At 28.7% G+C, this 20119-nt stretch overlaps 1 protein-coding gene across 1 annotated transcript; it reads left to right on the top strand.

Moving 5' to 3' along the window:
- Nucleotides 1-15195: 15195 nt before the first annotated feature.
- On the top strand, nucleotides 15196-19927 carry DWF4 (Cytochrome P450 superfamily protein). The gene is made up of 8 exons (XM_020362748.3): nucleotides 15196-15780; nucleotides 16078-16402; nucleotides 16490-16642; nucleotides 16725-16976; nucleotides 17224-17316; nucleotides 17595-17673; nucleotides 17788-17894; nucleotides 19409-19927. The coding sequence occupies exons 1-8, from the start codon at nucleotides 15566-15568 to the stop codon at nucleotides 19685-19687; spliced, it is 1503 nt and encodes a 500-aa protein (XP_020218337.1). The 5' UTR covers nucleotides 15196-15565; the 3' UTR covers nucleotides 19688-19927.
- Nucleotides 19928-20119: the final 192 nt, after the last annotated feature.

Here is a 20119-nt window from a genome sequence, read left to right as displayed (position 1 = left end):
TCATGGTGTCTCGACGAAGTAGTATGAAACAATGAAAGCATGCATCACACGATTCAAAAGAAAGTGTTCAAAGTCTTTTTAACTATTTAGTTTCCCTTTCTTTTTGTTATCTTTTGAATGAATCTTAAATACAATCAGTGCACGTAATTAATGATTTCCGAGTGTTTAAAGATGTTTTCCTTTGCCAAGGCAGCATTGGCCACTTAGTGGAAAAAAGGGGCATGTTGATTTGAGTTTTAGAAACTCCAATTCTAAACACGACTAAGCATTTATATGATTATCTTGATTAAATGTGTGTTATCTTAAATAGAAAAAGAAATGTTGATTAAAAAATTAAGAAGAGTATTGAATGGTGAAGTTGAGTAGAGTGGTCAAAGGGTATGCATGAGGGGTATGATTATATGGCTGACAAAGTGTGTGCAGAGCCGCGCGTGAGCAATGATTGAAGGGTTCCTTGGTTTGCTCAATGCAATGATGAAGGGAAGTTTCAACTTTCAACTTTCAACTTTTGAAGCTTAATTTGTTTGTTTTTGTTTAGTTCTTTCAATTCACTCTGTCACACTGTACGTGTACCTACACCTCGTTTGTGTCAAACACTTTCAAGGTTGCCATTGCCATTGCCATTGCCATTGCCATTACCATTGCTAGCTGTGCATTATAATTTGTTCTGTGTGTGTGGACCATATTCATATTTATTATCATTGCTCCATCTCAAGCTCCAAATATTGTAAATTTTGTCATATGTTTTTTTAAATATATAGTTGACATGCATTTGGCCCTTGAAGAGTCCTCTTTCCCTACTAGTTAAAGATAAGTGGAATAGAAATTGAGAATGGTTGCAGATGGTGTGAAATATTGGAGAATGGAGGTTGTTGTTGTTGAAGTGTAGTTACAGTCCGTACCGTATGAAAGTATGAATGGTTATGGCACGCGCGTTTGTCCTTTCTGAGCAAAAGGAATAAAAATGTGACAGCAAATATTTGTTTAGTAGTGAGGCAGAGGCACACGTGCTTATCTCTTATCATTATTTGCTTTTGTTTGACCTTCAATTCAACTTCTCCATCTAAACTTTTGTTCTATAAAACCATTAATCATAAAAAACATTGCATGTCTCCCTAATCTCTAAAGTCTAGAGCTATCATGATAGATACTATTACTATATATGTATTGTGCCTAATTATGCGCTCTATTCTATGTACCCAAGACACACAATTTGGATCTTTCTTTCTTTAATCAGGACCAAATTTAATCTTACACTGCTATTTATATGAGAAAAATATTATATAAACTAACAATTATTCTATCAATAATGTTTTATATCGTCAATTATTCATAAATTGTCATATATTATTGCAATTATTAATTTTATACTGATTATTTTGAGAGAGAAAAAAATACTTAAAGTGTATTGTAATTCATACTTTATTTACGTAAAATGTAACAAAGGGATATATTTTAATAATGATTGAGACAACACTATAAACAAATACTATAGTTTAGGCAGTTTTTTTTACACCAGTTTAGGTAGTTAGACACGTTGTCATAAATATAAATATTACTATAATGTTGCATTATTTAAAAAATAATATATAAAGTTTTAAGAATTTTCTCTCTAAACATCTCAATTTGGGTATAAATAATATTTCTTTAGTTGTTGGATCAAGAAAGTTATTTTGCTTTAAAATATTAGAAAGAAATAAACAAAGTGATTTAATAATCGTTTATGCATGTTTCTTGTTTGATTGTTTGTCGAAACACTGGTTAGTTGACTGCCCCATTAAACAAATAGTTGAAAGATTATGCGTGTTATTGGTTCCACTTTAATTTAAATAAGTTGTGCTCTTCAACAAAATCAACAGAATGAAACACGTGGGAGAAATTTGATAACATATGAAATTTCGGTAAACAGACATTTAATGTGGTTTTAACATAACTTTTTCTAATACTCATTAAGGTAGTAATAGCATTAATTAACGTTGTTACGTGAAGAAAGAGTGTATTTGTGAAAGTGATGTATATACTCGTAATGTTTATGTTAGGCCTTCCACAGCAACATGTTTCTTTAATTAAAATAGTTAGGGAAGGATCTGATCTGAGATAGGAATGAAACATTTGAATATTAATAAATGGAAGTGAAATCATGAATAATGAATAATGTGTTTGGCTTTTGCGAAGGTTTGGCAGCAAAATCCAGAGTCTAATCAAATCAGATCGTGCTGTAAAGACAAGGCTCTCTAAATTAAAGTGACAGTTGGCGAATTTTGATTCGTAAACGTCTTGTCATTCACACGTGCGCCCCAACCACGTGGATCTTTCATCATAGCAATCATTGGCCATGTTGCCCACCCGCACGAGTGCCTTCTTTATTAATATCCCCTTCATTTTCCTTTTTATTTCCTTCTACCAATTTCTCTCCAATGTCAAAATTAGTATGTTAACGTGTCTAATGTTTTTTTTATTTTTATATAATTATAATTTATGATAAATAAATATTTTAAATTATATTATCATAAAAAAAATTATATAATTTATATTTTAGGTTACTTTTTCTTACAGATATATTTTACATTTATGATAAACTATATATACAATATTAATTTTAGATATTTATTTTCTTAAAAATAATGAAATTCATTTTAGACTTTATATATCCAAAATGATACACTAAAACGTATAAAAGGTTAAAAAAAATTAAAACTTTATCATTATTCTTATTTATGTAGACATATATGTATTAAAATATAATAAAAAAAATAATTTATATTATGATGTAAAATTAGTTTTATTTTGATAATTACTTCTTAAAAACATAAAAAAGTTCAAAACAAATCCAAAATAATAATTAACTGAAAAAAGACAAGAGGGTGGAGAAAATTTCAAAAATTGCACCTGATGAATGAAAATTCTTAAAAACTCAATCATTAAAGAATAATTTCTTAAAAACTCTCATTCAATATATTTATTCTCATTTATATAAATAGAAGATCATGTCAAAATCAACATACATTACAAGAAATATTATATATAATTACATATAAAACTTTTTATTATAGATATAATATACATAAATATAAATTCATTTAATATATATTTATATAAAATTTTAATATTAATTTTAAATAAAATTCGACTACATGTTTTGTGTTATAATAATTTATATTTATACTTTTAATATTTATATATTTTTAATAATATATCGATATATATTATGTTTATAATATATAAAAATAGATTTTAGTGACAATATTACATTATTATAGGATATGTGCTATTATAAAATAAATTTTTTAATAGTGATACAGAAATAATTATTTGCTGTTTTAGAAGATTATGGTAAGGAAAACTGATCATGTTATCAAAAGTACACTTAATTTAATTATATTCGGTTTAGGAGAAAAAAAATACGAGTAATAATATTTTTGTGTTTAATTAGAGAAAAAATAAGAGGAAAAAGATTAAGAAAGAGAAAATATATTTCAAAAAATGTCAATTTTTTTTTCTTCTAAACTTTTTGTCCAATTCGAATTTATCTATTTTAATTGTCCCTATACTCAACTTAACAGACCCAAAGATCTTTGGTTCCTTTGAATTGCTCTTGTTCAATTTTTTATAAGGTAAGATAGAAATAAAATAGATAAAAACGGGAAGAGAGAAATAAATAAAATAAAATAAATGAGAAATATGGTAAATTCTAGTTGTGTTTGATTTGAGTAGAGAAAAATATGAAAAAGGTGTGAACAATCAAAAAAATTTTGTTGATACGGTGAATGATACACATTTTTGACGATTTTAAAATTCTAAAATGTGACAACCTCCATTTCAATGATATATAAAAACATTTAGGTACTTATAATTAATAATAATATAATTTAAATTTTTATGATAAAAATATTCATAAAATTAGATAATATAAAATTAAATAATATTTGTAATTAATGATTATAAATTATAATGTTAATTACTCCATAAATACAATACTTTCGTAAATAAAAATAAAAAAATTTCACAATAAATTAAAAATACAAAAAATAATTACCAATTAATATATTTAAAAATAAATTAATGTTTCTTATAATTAGAAATAAAATAAGATTCTCATTTATTTCTTATATATAAAAATAAAGGTTGGTGTATAGTCAAGAAATATTGGACATTTTCTAACTAAAAAAATGCCAATCACAACACGTTCCATGTCGATCTTTTTATTAATTTTTTTTTCTTTCTCATTTATTCTTTCACCATTCTTTCACCATTTTCTAACATTTCACTTTTTTCCAAATAAGCCCACAATAAAAAATATGTTTTATATATAGAATCATCAATTATTAATCGAATTTTTTTACTGTCTTCCAACTCTTTTTGTAATTTGTCTCGTACTTCATGATGCGTTTGTTGTACATAAAACCAAATAAAACATTTTTTGTCTCGAATCTACGACAACATCTGGCTGTGAAATCTTATCCACTAACTCTCTTGGGGTTAGAGGGGTTAATTCTCTGAATTTGAATGCAATTCTGTATTTAAAAATTTGTAAGAGTTATGGTTATTATTATATTCTGGTTTTAGTTCTGAAAATATGGAAGAATGGTGTCATGGTGTGATTTGGGATTTGTGCAGTGATAGTTGAAAAGGCCAAGGCAGTGGAGGTTCTCCATAATTTATTGGATGGATTTGATAAACGATAATTTATTGGAGTTGGTGGCCATTGATACTGAGAGTAAAGGCTGTTTGTCCATTTCTAGTCACACTTATACCCGTGTCCACAGCCGAACAAGAGGAGTGCCATAACTATAACATTCTTTTCACTTTTTTTAAAACATTCATTTCTATTTATTCTAATCATTCATGATTTAAAATTCATAAATTAATTTATTTAAATATTATATATAATTTATTTAATTTATAATTATATAATTGAATATTGATAGATACTCACGAATTCAGATATTAAGATATCCATATTCGTCTTGTTAACATACGAGTATAAAAAATACATGTATCCGTTACTTATGCGTACCTATTTGCAATACTCATTTTTTACTTGTAGTAGATTTTATCAATGGATACTTGTGGATAGAGATCTTTTTACATTCTTAAAGTTTGACATTATTCTCTTTCCGAGATGAGAAATAATTAAATGAAAAAAGGGTTAATTTTCATCGGTTAAAATTTATTAAAAATTTTAAAAAAAATTATTAAATAAGATGTGATATCTATAAATTTTTATATTTTCAATAAATATTAATCAAATTAGAAAAAGTGTGTTTAAACTATTATTTTAAACTACTATGTAAAACATGGTATTATTAGTACTTTTCATATAACAAAGTAAGTGTTTATCCTTCAAATAATTGGTTTTTAAAATTTTAAAGTTTAATTAATATTTTTTCAAGTATACTCTTAATTAATAGACATTTTTTAATCACTGTTTACTTTTTTTATTATTTAAACGAGGTAATAAAGATGAGATAAAGAAATATTAAGTAAGGATTATTCTTCGATTTAACACTATTTTCTATCCTTATAATTTGAAAAATAAAATATGTCCATAACAAATGGTTAGATTTTTAGGTTACTATAAAAAAAATAAGAATTATAAATTTGGGTCATACTCCATGAATAAAAGTTAGTGGAAAAAATAGACATTATGTATCTCTTAACTTTTAAACGATTAAAAATAAAATAAAATATAAATAATTGAAATTGCTCATTTTTGGGAGAGAATATAAGATTTTTTTTTTCTTTCTTCACATTTGAATTTGAGAAATATGATAATCCATTAAAAAATAAACATAAAAAACAAATGCACATCTTATATCCCATTTATTATATAGATAAACATGACTAACTACTCAACCATTATTGATTGGTTATCATTGTTCAACATGCGGTCAAATGCTTTTCAGCCAGCCAACACAAATAAGTAAAGGTTAATAAAAAAAATTATAAAAAAAAAAGATATACAAAGATAACAACATTATCTTTTTTATTTTTCCCCAAGGTTATATTATAAATTTATAATCAATGTATATGTAACCTTTCTCAAAGATTAAGTTATTATTAACATTATTCATTAATTAAGATAACATTTTTTCATGACTGACTCAGGTCTTAGGTCAATAAAATTCTTACTTTAACTTTTTGTTAAAAAATATTTTATATTAATATTTATATAATTTTTTTTAAGGTTTTATAACTTAAAATTTACTTTTTACATTCTTATAAACTCTCTTTAAAAGATCTTTTTTAAAAGATGTGTAAATATAATTATTTTTTAAGGTTTATTTTTAAATTATTTTTATTTTTTATCAAAGATATTATTATTAATTAAAAAAATCACTTTAAAATTTGTTTTAAATATAATAATATGTTGGTTGATCCTACATCTTTTACAGAAGAAAAAGAGTAATATCATAATAACTTTAAATATTTATATTTAATAATCTCTCTCTATCTTTACATATAACCCACCCAATTTGGAAGAATCAGGCAAGTAGCTAGTTCTCAGTATAGTTATATGAATGATCGAGATTAATCAAGTTAATGGTCTTATATTATGATCACTTAAAAAAGTTTTATAGATTTATTTTTGTTTTGGACCTCTCAAGTATGGTTTAATAACTTATATCTGTAATTTTTATTTCTGATAACAATAAAAAAATTCTCACTAATTCGTACTTTGGTAATCTAGTTGAAAGAAGTACATTCGCAAGAGTAAGTGTTGTTGGTTTGTTCAACAAGTACCCTTTCCAATAAGTTAACTTTGAATTCACATGTCCATAATATGATTAAAGTTCGATCTTTGAGTTCTTCGTTGCACCATTTTGAATCCAAAAATTAATTTCTCAATATTATCTGTAAATTGGATTTGGATGATATTTTTCAACCACTCTTTTTAATGTTGTTATACCACGAGAAACATAACACATGGATTGAACCAAGTTCATCTTTTATCCTAAAAATGAACAAGAGGATTCTAAAAGATTAGAAATATAATACGTGTCTAGGAGAGCTTAGCACTAACAAATAGTAGAACATCGTTCGGAAAAAATAAGTATGATATCTCAAGTTCATTTCTTGCCACTTGCATGGGATGTCTTCTTTTCTCACGAACTTCTTGTAATCTAACATCTCTATACACAATACGAAAAGGTAATGAGATAAATAGTCCTCCTATCAAAGCCCACGAGTTAGGATCAAATTATGTTTTTCTACCATTCCAAAAAAGAGAAATGAATGTAGAGAATGTGCCATGCAAGATGAGATAAGTGATAACCTCAAGAAAACTGAATAAGTTAAGTGTCTCCCAAAGAAACTCCCAAACCACTATCTCTTGAGAAAAAGGTCAATAAGTTTAATAACCCATTCTTCTTCGAACAATGCATGTAATGAATGATCTCTTGTAAAATACTACCATTTTTTTTTTATAATTTCTACTTGAGATGAAAATACTCTCAAGTGGGCTCACAATTTTCCCCCCAAAAGAGGGACACAATCTATTCATCAAATTCGTATAGAATTCTAATATATAAGAGATAAAAAAAAATTATACTTAATGATTAATATATTTCGGTAATTTTAATAAAGTGAGTTATAAATTGAATTCTACACTTGTAAAAATGAAACAATTAACCGATTATAGAGACAATACTTCGAACTTGAAATGCAATCCCTAATGCTTAACTCTCGTATCACAGATGCATGTGCGTTTTATAAAGATTGGGAACGCAAGTTGGCAGATGTGACTGTGATTGAGAATGCGCAATTGCACATGAACCATAATCATGCAATCACGCGGTCTGAAATAAGCATGCATCACAATGAATAGTATTTATATTTTTTAGAGTATTTGTTTCCATACTTCTGTTTTAACAATAATCATTTTAAATATGTTATTACAAGTATTATTGGTTTGCTTTCAATTAATATTAATATTAATAGTTAATCTTAATAGTCATTATTAATTTCAGTTATTAAAATGAAAACAATAGTTATTCAGATGAAATGTTAGTTTTAGTTAAAGAATAATATTATATCTAAATTCTATTCTTAAAAAAACTATACTTCTTTAAAAAAAAAAAAACAAAAAACTATACCAAATATAGAACTATTATACTTATAGAAGTACACATATACTTGTTATATTGAGTTAAATTTTCTGAGAAAAACTAGTTATCAACAAAATCATTTTACGGTTTACTTCAATAATCAAATGATTTAAAAAAAAAACACTTAAACATATTATCATACTTGGTAATTTTTCATAGATACTTATATATCTACAATCTAACCTATACATTACTCGTTTGAAATAAAAGGTCTTTTAATAGTTGTTGAAAACATTATTTTGATACTTAAATTAATTATAAAAAAAAGGAATTAATTGAAACAACAAGTTCTAACTAAGTTAGATAAAGACGACTTTTAATTTTTTTCTTATTTAAGATATTTTGATGTTCAAATAGGTAATTAGTTTTTTTTTAAGTGAGTTCATTCATGTCATATCAATATTAAGTTATTAACTTAATTTTTACTCCAATGCAAGTTTTTATATATAAAAAAAATTGCTCACAAATATATTTTCTCTTTCTTCAATATCTCATATTCTCTCATACATATACTTACACAATTAATTGTTAAGAAATCTACAAGAAATGTTTGTTTGTATGTGTAATGATTTGATATGTTCCTACACTTACAAGTCAATTACTACTAGTAGTGGAAAACATAAAACTAACTTCCTAAGATTAGCATGCAAGCAGATCTTGGATATACATACAATAATATATGTGTGTCTATAAGGAACTAATCAATCGAAATCACAAATATTCTTCAACGGAACTACAATATAGATCTTGTACATATATACATAACTACAACTAAATTCAACTAAAAGTACAAAATCCAAGTTGCAGGTCAGCAACAACTACAAACTAACTACACCAGGGTAGCTCCAAAATGACTCCGTCATCCTCCAACATGGCTCTCAATTATGCGAACTCCTCTAGCCTATTCATATCCTACTCTCATAACAAGTATGATTATCACAATTCAATAACCACAAGAAAACATGCAAAAGGTAAGCTTGAAATTTAAAATAATTCAGATAGTATAGAAGTATTAACTAACTATACTACCACTCCAACATACAACTTAGCAACCAATTTCATTCACCATACCACTACTCAGCCAACATATAATAAGCATGATATCTCATTCAACAACACAACAAATCAACCACATTGCAACTTCTCAACTTCCAACACAATTATGCAACTCATTAACATCTCAACATGGCATATGAACAATACAACAACTATATGCATCATCATACATTTAATTAAAAGATATCTTACAACACATGTGACAGCCTAAGTGGATTGACCCTACCAAACCAACTAATTAACAACGCAATCTTTGTGGCTTGCTAGATCAACATTAACCACTTAAAGTACGAGAGTTTAATATTTTCGTTAGGGTGGGACAATTTGGTTGTAAGCAATCTACGGCTTTAGCATGCATAACTAAGCCTGTTATGAAATTAATTTGTCAATTATCCTCCAAACACTACACTCATTCCAATATTTAGATAGGGATTTAGGCCATCAACCTTGTACCTTACTCAATTTGGCCACTTTGTACAAGTATGACTCAACCTTGACCCCATATGAATCTACATTGGTTGCTTTATAATTAGTATAGCTCGATCTGACCCTTATACTATTTTATATTGGTCGTTTTATACATGTATGTCTCAACCTAACCCCATATGATATCAACTAAGATTTTAGAGGAGACTCAATATTTCATTTCAAGAGCCAGTTTCTTAAGATGAGTTTTCAATAATTGGACTCATAGAGCACTACAACATTGTATCCTCATAATGAGATATTCAACTTTTGAAACAACCATCTCCCCTAATTCTAAGTCAATTAACACAACCAAATTGCATGCTTTAAGCATTCTCAACATAGTCACTTCAACATTACAAAACATGCAACTCTACTATATTTCAACATTTAACCATTTACAACTTTCAACAACATAAGCATTAGTATACATCATCATAGATCAATGTATAAAATACTAGAATCATATAACAACTTATATCATCTGAGCAATTTAATCTATTAACACATGTTCAACACTTAGTCAATAAAACAATAAGTTTTTCATTTAACATCTCACGTCCAACACCACTTTCCTTCCACTAGTGTCATTGAGGTAGAGAGCCTCAAACTCACACACATCCGATGTCAAATTACCTGCACCAAACGTGATTAAGGAAGAGAGCCCTTGTGTTAATAACGTATGGTGTAGCAAAATCTACGCCCTACCCATTTAAAGTAGAGAGTCTTTGTTTAACTCACGACCGACATCACAACATTGTCATATAAGCAAATAGCTTTTTATCTTTATCAAGCCTACACCCACTCAATTGGGCCCTAGTGTTACCAAGTCAGAAAGTTTGAAGGGCATTTGCGTCCAATGCCATTCAATCCACGTCCAACATGACTAAGTCAAAAAATTTTCCTCTAACTCACGCCTAATACTACTAATCTTGCATTTGACTTTAGTTAGGTAAAGAGTCTTTGACCTGTATCACGCCCAACGCCTTAAAATTGTATCCAACGCGATGATGAATTTTGCACTTAGAAGAACCACAAATTTTCTCAATACACCTGAAATTCAAAACATTTCCAACATGCATCTCATGAAAACAACTATATATTTCATAATCACTTCAATTATGATCAGGGACACAACATGCAACCAACAATTGACTAGAATAATCAATTACACCTCCATATGCTTTAAGAACAATAAAATCCAAAACTCAACTAATTTCAACAACATAATTCAGCAATTCAATAATAATTCAAGTTGAACTCAACTAGAACAACACAAAATCAACAAGTTTCAAGATCCCTTTACCTCTAAATCCAAGAGAAAGGAAGGAGAAGAAAGATGGTCAAGACTCTTGCCAAGAACTCCATACAAAGCCACCCTAAGGTCTCCAATTCTCAACTCCAAATATTTGAATCTCAACTACAGTTACGACAATCACTTTGAGAAGGGTTTTTACACTCACTAGAAGGCTAAGAAGAAGAAAGAAGGATTTCAGGCTCCATAATTGCTTTCTTTAACTTCTTTCTAAATTTTCTTAAGAATTGAACTAATAAAATTCACTTCTAAAAAAATATCTTATATACTTATCTAGGACTAGTCAATCTGACTTATGCTAAGAATGATCTCTTAAATAACAAAATCTCATTAAAAATTTTAATTTTTTAGAGCTTCACAATAATTAATAAAGTAATCACAATCACATTTAAATTAATAAAATCAATAATTATTAATAAAAACATACAATGTTATAATATCAACAATTTTTTTTTAATTTTCAATAACTTTAAATCACATATGTGATACCAAGCAACTTTATAATTCATGAATATATTACTTTTTTTAATAACTTTTTTTAGAAACAATTTAAAAGTTATATCATATACGTAATATTTTTAATGCATATAATAAATCATCGATATACTAAAATATCATATATTATTTCTCTCGTCGATAATTAAAGTTATTTTACTCGCATTCACTTTTCAAGAACTAAATCTTTACGAAAAAAAAATAACCATATAATTTGATTAAATACGCTATATAAAGATATAATTTTTTCTTCTTCTATAAATTGCATATATTCCTCTAGAAACAATTTAGTTGGAACGAATCAAGATTAATGACATAATACTGAATTCCTGGGTATTATCGACTTGATAGAAATAAGAGAAAGATTTAGGGAAAGTAGCAGTTAAAGTTGTTTGACACTGCAATGAGAATGAAAGAGTAAGTTAATGAGATTTGAGAAACTTGATTGGGTCCATCATCCATGCCCAACTGAATTATTTTGTGTAGGTTCCAATTTATATGTTACATGTAGATCAATATTCATTCACGCCGACATATGATTAAGCCCGTGACTCATCCTGTTTACACCATCCATTTTCTGCACTTTGGTTGGACCACCTACACAAACCAACTCTCTATATTTTAGATATGTATATTTTATACACTACAATCAAATATTCTATACTATTACTACTATTCAATTGATCCCCGTTAGTATATATATATATATTGAATTAAATTATTAAATTAAATATTGCACATATATATTAAAAAGAAAATTATCCATCAAGAAATTCAACATATTGCAATACGTCAAATAGTAATATGTTACATCATTACATTAGTATAATTCATAATTTGGAATGGACCAATAGCTCCTTGTGTGTGTACTAATATTTTAATTCCTGTTAGATAAATGTGTTATTATTAGAGACGGGTTCTGCAATTATAATCCTTGAATTATATAAAGAAAATCTTTGTTATTAAATCATAATTAAATACTCAAGAAAAATTTAAGTTCTAATCAATGAGCTATGAATATTTAGATAGGAACGTGTAGAGTCAGTGGTGTCTTTAATTCTTTTGGGTTTAGGCGAATTACTAAATATGAATTCTTATTTATTTTTTTAATAATCATGCTATTGTTACGATTGGCTTAGTTTATATTTAATTTTAATCAAAAAGTTTGACTTACTATATTAATACTTTATCCAAGAACATCAAGACTAATATTATTTAAATAAAAGACTTGTCAGTATATGAATATTTTAAAATATATAAATATTTATACATAAAAATAATATATATTTTAATTAAAAATAACATGTTTTATTATATTAAATAAATAATATAATGTTAATAAATCTAAAAAAATTAACTCTCCATAAATTAAACACGAACCACTATCTTGTATTAAAGTATTTTTAAGAATCTTTTTTTCAATAAAAAAAGTTTGTAGAAATTTTTTAACTTCTTATCTAATTTGATTTTTTTATTTATTTTAATTATTTATGAATTAAATACTAATATTTTAATATAAATTATCAATAAAAACTGCTACAATTTAAATTATTTATCATAAATATAAAATATAATTTTATATATTTAAAAATATGTATTTATATAAATTTTAAATATAATCTTTATTTTAAACATAATATTTATTTATAAAAAATTATAAATTTTAATATATGTAATAAACATACATGTATATCATATAGATTAAAATACAAATATATTATATTTCATCCAAAAAAATTTAATCTCTCTCGATCATGATCTCAAGATGACCACACCTCTCGATCACCCTGTGTTTACACATATACTTTTTTTTGGTAAGGATAAGAAAGATTACAAAAATGATTACAATGAAGATTGAACCTAGGTCTTCATGCTTCTAACTACTCCAATCACTGGACTAACCCTAACAATTATTTACTAATATACTTTTTTTATATAAGGATAGGAAAAATTACAAAGATAATCACAATAAAGATTTAAACTAGGTCCTTATTTAAGGACCCCAACCCCTTCCCACTCAAGCTAACCCCGACAATTGATTACTAATATACTTAATCTATCACAAGTAATAAAAATTGGAAGAAAAAAAAAACTTTTAATATTAAATTAAAAATTATTACCATAAGTGTTTCAACATATAATGAAAGGAGTAGCTTTTTGTATTAAAATTTGAATACGAAGTTTTTATTTATATAAATTCTATTAGATATGATTTGGTTGATAAATTGAGTTATATGTCTTTTTTCATTTTTATCATTTTATAAAATTAAATTTAAATATATTTTTAATCATTATAAATGAACGAGATTTAATTTTAATTTTTATAAATATTTTTTTATCATCTAAATTTTGTGGTCATCATTTTTAAGTTTATATAAAATGAATGAACTTTTTATTTTAATTTATATAAATTATTCTTTTAATTTTTAAAAATTAAAAAATATTATTTTTGGGCTTAATTACATTTTATATTCTCAAACTTTTGTATCGGTGTAAATTTTTCCTCCAATTTTTTTTCCGCAAATTTTGTCTACAAGTTTTGAAGAAGTTGTTAATTATGTCTCTCTATCAATATTCCGTTGTAAAATAAATAAAATGCTAACTTAAATGCATTAGGGATAAAAAAAAAATCTTAATGCATTTAGAGCCTCCAAATTTTTTGAATCAAAATTTTGCCCTCAAATAATTTATTTGCAAATTTTACTCCCAAAATTTGAAAATATTAGGAATTATTTTCTATCAAACTGTACTTAACATATTGTAAACTATCAGAATGTATTTAACATATTGTAAACGACAATTTTTAATTTATATTAATATTCATGTGAAATAACTCGAAGATATTAGATAATGAAGTATATTACATATATTGATATATACACAACATATAAATACACTATTACATCTGATATAAATATGATATAAATTTATACCATTGTATAATGATGATATTTATTTTGATAACTGTTTTTATTTTTACTTTTACATGAACAGTTTTGTCCTTATGTATAATTCTGCAACTCTCTTTTCTTTCTTTTTTTTTTTTTTTTAATCTTAAAACTCTAACATAAATAACTACTCATAAAAATAGTAATTATTTTCTCTCTCTCTTTACTGTATGAGTTATCTTTTATGAATATTAATACAAATTAAAAAATAGATGTTTATAATTATATTAAGTATAATTTGATAAAGAGTTATCGGTGACAATATTATCACAATTTGGGATATAAAACTTGCCAAAATATTATTCAGGGACAAAATTTTTGTCAAAGAGATAGTTTGATGATACAAAATATAATTAAACATAATGTTATGTTAGTAATTTGATGGACGAACATAATTTGTAATATTTTCAAATTTTGGAAGTATAAAATGCAATTAACTCTTATTTTAACTAAACATTCATTAAATAATATTTATTTAAAAAATAAAAAATAAAAAGCGTGACACATTAATACAGTACTATATAGTATATACGCTTCAGCTTGGATGATGACTCCACTGGATTATTTTGTATTTGTTTGTGGTTGATCCACAATAAATGCATTGATTATTTGTCTCTAAAAAGAAAATGAAAGATGAAGTAACAAGGAAGCAGAAGGAAAAGACAAAGTATTGATTAATCCCTGCATGCCTGGAAGCTCTCCGAAAATCAGAATAAGGAAAAAACAAGAGAAAAGAAAGAGTGCTTAGTAGTTAGTAGTTAGTAGGGTTGGTTTAGCCTAAAGTATAATGGCAGAGAAGAAAGGTAGCACATAGATTTTTTAAAGAAAAGAAGAAGAATGATGAGTTAATGAAATATAATTAAAGCATAAACAAAATTAAATTCGTAAAGGTCACTGTTTTACAAAGTGTAAAGCCAATTTGCTGGTTGCTACTTTCCGCTGTTTTCGGTTAAAGTCAGAAAGAAGAGAAGCTTATAAAAGCACCCTATTGGCTTCACGCTTTCATTGAAACCACCTGCTTTGCTCTTTTTATTAAGCCATAAAATGGATACTCCTTTTCACCAGATTTAAAACCTTTTCTAGTTTTCTTTTCTCACATAACACAAGTGACATTTTTTTTTGGCTTAAAACTCACACACAGGGGAGAGAGAGATAGAGAGATCAGACAGGCTAGCTCCATGTCTGACTCACTCCTAACTTTCTATTCTCTTTCATCCATCCTTGCTCTTCTCCCACTCTTCATCTTCATTCTCATCAAAAGAAAGCAAGCCAAGCCCAGGCTCAACCTTCCCCCTGGTAACATGGGCTGGCCTTTTCTTGGGGAAACCATTGCCTATTTGAGCCCTTATTCTGCCACCACAATAGGGGAATTCATGGAGCAACACATAGCAAGGTAAACAACCACCACCATATCCATTAATCTAAACCCCATATAACACATGTCTACTTCTGCAAACTTCAACTTAAATCTCCACTTCTACAGACTTTACACTCAAATGTTCAGTTCTGCAAACTATGTGCTTCAATTCTACAAACTTCACATTCTTAGGTTTAGTTTTGCAAACTTTACTATGAGATATTTTGCTCTTGGTGTAAAGGGTGTTGGAGATCTCTAGGACAAGTTTGCATGAGATCTTAAGTTGAACAAAATCTAGAGGGGGACTTCGACTAACATGTGGAATGTTTGCAGGTATGGTACAATTTACAAGTCGAAACTGTTTGGGGAGCCAGCAATAGTGTCAGCAGATGCAGGACTGAACAGGTTCATTCTACAGAACGAAGGGAAATTGTTCGAGTGCAGCTATCCCAGAAGCATTGGTGGAATACTAGGGAAATGGTCCATGTTGGTCTTAGTGGGTGACATGCACAGAGACATGCGGGTTATATCACTCAACTTTCTAAGCCACGCCAGGCTCAGAACACACCTCTTGAAAGAGGTGGAGAAGCACACCCTCCTTGTTCTCAACTCTTGGAACCAAAATTCCACTTTCTCAGCCCAAGATGAAGCTAAGAAGGTACCCTTTTATTTCATGTTTTTAATAAACTCTTGTAACTGAAATTCCACACATATGTCACTTTCAATTGGCTTGTGTGAATCGCAGTTCACCTTCAATTTGATGGCTAGGCATATCATGAGCATGGATCCTGGGGATATTGAGACAGAGCAACTGAAGAAAGAGTACGTCACTTTCATGAAAGGGGTGGTATCCGCGCCATTGAATTTTCCTGGAACTGCATATCGAAAGGCATTGAAGGTAACATAATAACGGTAGTAAATTATTAATTTTAATATTTTAAAAAACTAAACTCTTTTATGTTTTTTCCCATGTTTTACAGTCTCGGTCCACCATACTGAAGTTTATAGAGGGGAAAATGGAAGACAGAGTTAAGAGAATTCAAGAGGGGAATGAAAATTTGGAGGAAGATGATCTTCTAAACTGGGTTTTGAAGCATTCAAACCTTTCCACAGAGCAAATTCTTGACTTGATTCTCAGTTTGCTCTTCGCTGGCCATGAAACTTCGTCGGTGGCCATAGCTCTAGCTATTTATTTCTTGCCTGGTTGTCCTCAAGCTATACAACAGTTAAGGGTAAGCAAATACAATACAACCATGATGCTACGTGTAATCTTATTTATTAAGAGCATGTTTTGATATAAATTATAAGTACTTTTAAGAGTTTTTTATTACAAAAAGGTTTTTTTTTTTTTTAATTTAGAAACTCTAAGAAGTTTTTCTGAACTTTTATCTGAACACGTTCTAACATTTTTCTCACCTTTTTGTCATTCGAATTTTTACTGGTGATACTTAGTTTTCTTATTTTGTGAAAAAATAATAGGAAGAACACAGAGAAATTGCCAGAGCCAAGAAGCAAGCAGGGGAAGTTGAACTGACTTGGGAAGACTACAAAAGAATGGAATTTACTCATTGTGTAAGTGACGTGATAAGTAGATGAATTATGGCGGTCTACCTGTCCCTTCAGTATACTAATTATTATTTGACGAATAAGTTAGCAGTTAGTAATATTATATACATGATGATGATGATGCGATGCCCTTTAAAGTGTTGTTCACAACAGAACAGCATTATGGGTCAAATTTGATAACACAAGATCATAAGGAATAAGAAAAGTATAACATTTATGATTATGTGTGTAAGTAATATATTATAAAGTATTGTAAGTGTGAATTATTTGGTCCTTTTGTGAAGGTTGTGAACGAGACGCTAAGGTTGGGAAATGTTGTGAGGTTTCTGCACAGGAAAGCTGTGAAAGATGTTAACTACAAAGGTACATGTAGGATTAGTATGAAAAAATCTTTTGAGGAAAAAGAAGAAGAAAAGCATAGATTAGGTGTTATAGTAAAGGGAAATGGAATTGAAAATGTTGTTTATGTGTTGAAAGGTTATGACATTCCATGTGGGTGGAAAGTCCTTCCGGTGATTGCAGCCGTGCATCTGGATCCTTCACTTTTTGACCAGCCTCAACACTTCAATCCATGGAGATGGCAGGTCAGTTCTACTTATAACTATAGACAGCACGCGTTGTATAATTATTGTGCATCCTTCTTTTTTTTATTTTATTTCTTAATATAAAATATATTAGGAAAAGGGAAAAAGAATAATAAGCAGAGGTCCCCAAGCACTTGAATTGGTCCTTGTGGTGGTGGATCCCCACATGCACTGGCTTCCTTTCCTTCAAGGTGTGGTGTCAACAAAATTTAGTTCAATTTCGGGGTTCGGATTTTGCCCAAAATGTCACTCCATAATAGTTCCTAGTCCTAGCTCACTTAGCTTCGTCACTTATATCTTCCTTTCCTCAGCACAAACACAAGCAGGTTTTTACGTTCGCTTCTGATTCAGACCCAACATAACGTACACACCTCGTACGGTTCGACATGTTGTCATCCCTTGATCATAGTAGTTGACTCTTCCTCCTAAGCATGTCCCAAACGTAGCCTTATTCATCACCAAAGCGCGCACATGCTTCTAAAGTTCTAACCTATGCTAATGCTAGCCCCCCTAACTAAAGTATTCAGCCAAAGGTTAAGATTCAGATGATTGATTAACTAATTAATTAATTAATTAACGTATCCCCTTAACTATAGTCGTTGTTCAAGGAATGATTGGTGTTTACATTTCTTTTCAATTATTAACTTTTTTTTTTTTAAAGAAAAACGTAGGACATGCTAGATATAGATGTAGATATGCTAGTTTTTGGGGTACGCATTAAATGGCACCGTGAAAGTTATTTTTATCTCGATTTCGTGATGGTTAATGGGTAAGAAATGATTGTCCGGAATGGCGAATAATCAAAGGTTGTGGCCTACATGCACAAAGGAGGATCAAGTGGGTCCTTCCCATGCATCTATAACAGTGGAGAATGAGCACCTTCTTGGTTGAGGGTAGTGTGAAGCATCTACAAATAAGTAGAGGGTGTGTTAACTTAAAAAGTTGAACACAATTAATAGATAATTAAATTTCTTAAACTTTATCTTATATCTCTATTATTAGTGAAAAGGAATTAGTGTATTGTTATGGACGTTAGCATTAAGAATAAGAAGAGATGTGGTTAGTTGAGATGATGAAGTGTCATGATCAGAGAAGGGGATGTTGTGAACAGTACGGATGTGGGACCCAGTGGATGCGATGATGATGAGCATGGCTCTTTTGTGAACGTGTGGGCAGGTCCTGAGGTTCCAGATCATTAAAGCCCATGTGGAAGTGGGCCTCACACGTGCACGTGCATATGTGCTTTTCTTTTTCTCAAACCTGGTCCTCTCTTCTCCCACATCTATTTATTTATTAAAAGTTTTAAAAGTAAAATTGGTATAGAACATGTACATAGCCAAGTGGGGATGAGGATAACAATATGATGGTGACAAGTAACATCACCACAAATTAATCATCCATCTAAAATTATTTATCATGATATATTTTGTAGAGAAGCATATTATATATTATATATTGCATTATATGATTGGAAATAGACAGTTGCATTAATGAAATAAATGGTTGTGGTGCAGAACAATGGTAGTCGTGGAAGTTGCCCCAGCAAGAGCACAACGAACAATAACTTTCTTCCGTTCGGGGGAGGACCACGACTATGTGCAGGATCAGAGTTAGCAAAGCTTGAAATGGCAGTTTTCATCCACCATCTCATCCTTAACTACCATTGGGAATTGGCTGATACCGATCAACCTTTTGCATACCCTTTTGTCGATTTCCCCAAAGGCCTACCCATCAGAGTCCAACCCCACTCTTTGCTTCCAAATTACTTCACTTCACTTCACCCTACCCTATAACACCCTTGCATACAAATCAATCAAATTAAAGGGAAGACAAATATTAAGTACAATTGTACAAACACACCCATTATTAGGACCACTTCCCTTCTCCCTCTCTAGATTTTTACCCCACCCTCATTGTACATTTATATATTCCCACCACGATCGCTCAATATTAAATGTTTATTCTTTTTTATTATCCCACTATGTAATCTTCGATATATAATTAATAATCCAATTATCTTTTGTGCATAAAAATTTATCTTTTACGTATATATATATGTTCTGTTGCTTTCCTTCACTGCTTACGCCAACAGATCATTTCGTACGTACGTCCCCAACATCACTGCATGCGTATGCAATATTGTAACCAATGTGCAACCCGTGCAAGACACAATTATGGAATGTTGTTCATGTTTGAATCCAACATTGTTTATCACTGTTTGTACA

This window comes from Cajanus cajan, chromosome 11, assembly GCF_000230855.2.
Source record: "Cajanus cajan strain Asha chromosome 11, NIPB_CcT2T_4, whole genome shotgun sequence".
Taxonomy (NCBI): domain Eukaryota; kingdom Viridiplantae; phylum Streptophyta; class Magnoliopsida; order Fabales; family Fabaceae; genus Cajanus; species Cajanus cajan.
The sequence above is the reverse complement of the archived record's forward strand: the minus strand, read 5'-3'. Positions and strand labels throughout refer to the sequence as shown.

What these genes read in the sequence shown, in the direction of transcription:
- DWF4 (XM_020362748.3), top strand. Translation starts at nt 15,566, where the DNA reads ATGTCTGACTCACTCCTAACTTTCTATTCTCTTTCATCCATCCTTGCT. An exon ending in GAATGGAATTTACTCATTGT is followed by an intron (nt 17,317 to 17,594) that starts GTAAGTGACGTG and finishes CCTTTTGTGAAG; the next exon opens with GTTGTGAACGAGACGCTAAG. An exon ending in GAAAGATGTTAACTACAAAG is followed by an intron (nt 17,674 to 17,787) that starts GTACATGTAGGA and finishes ATGTGTTGAAAG; the next exon opens with GTTATGACATTCCATGTGGG.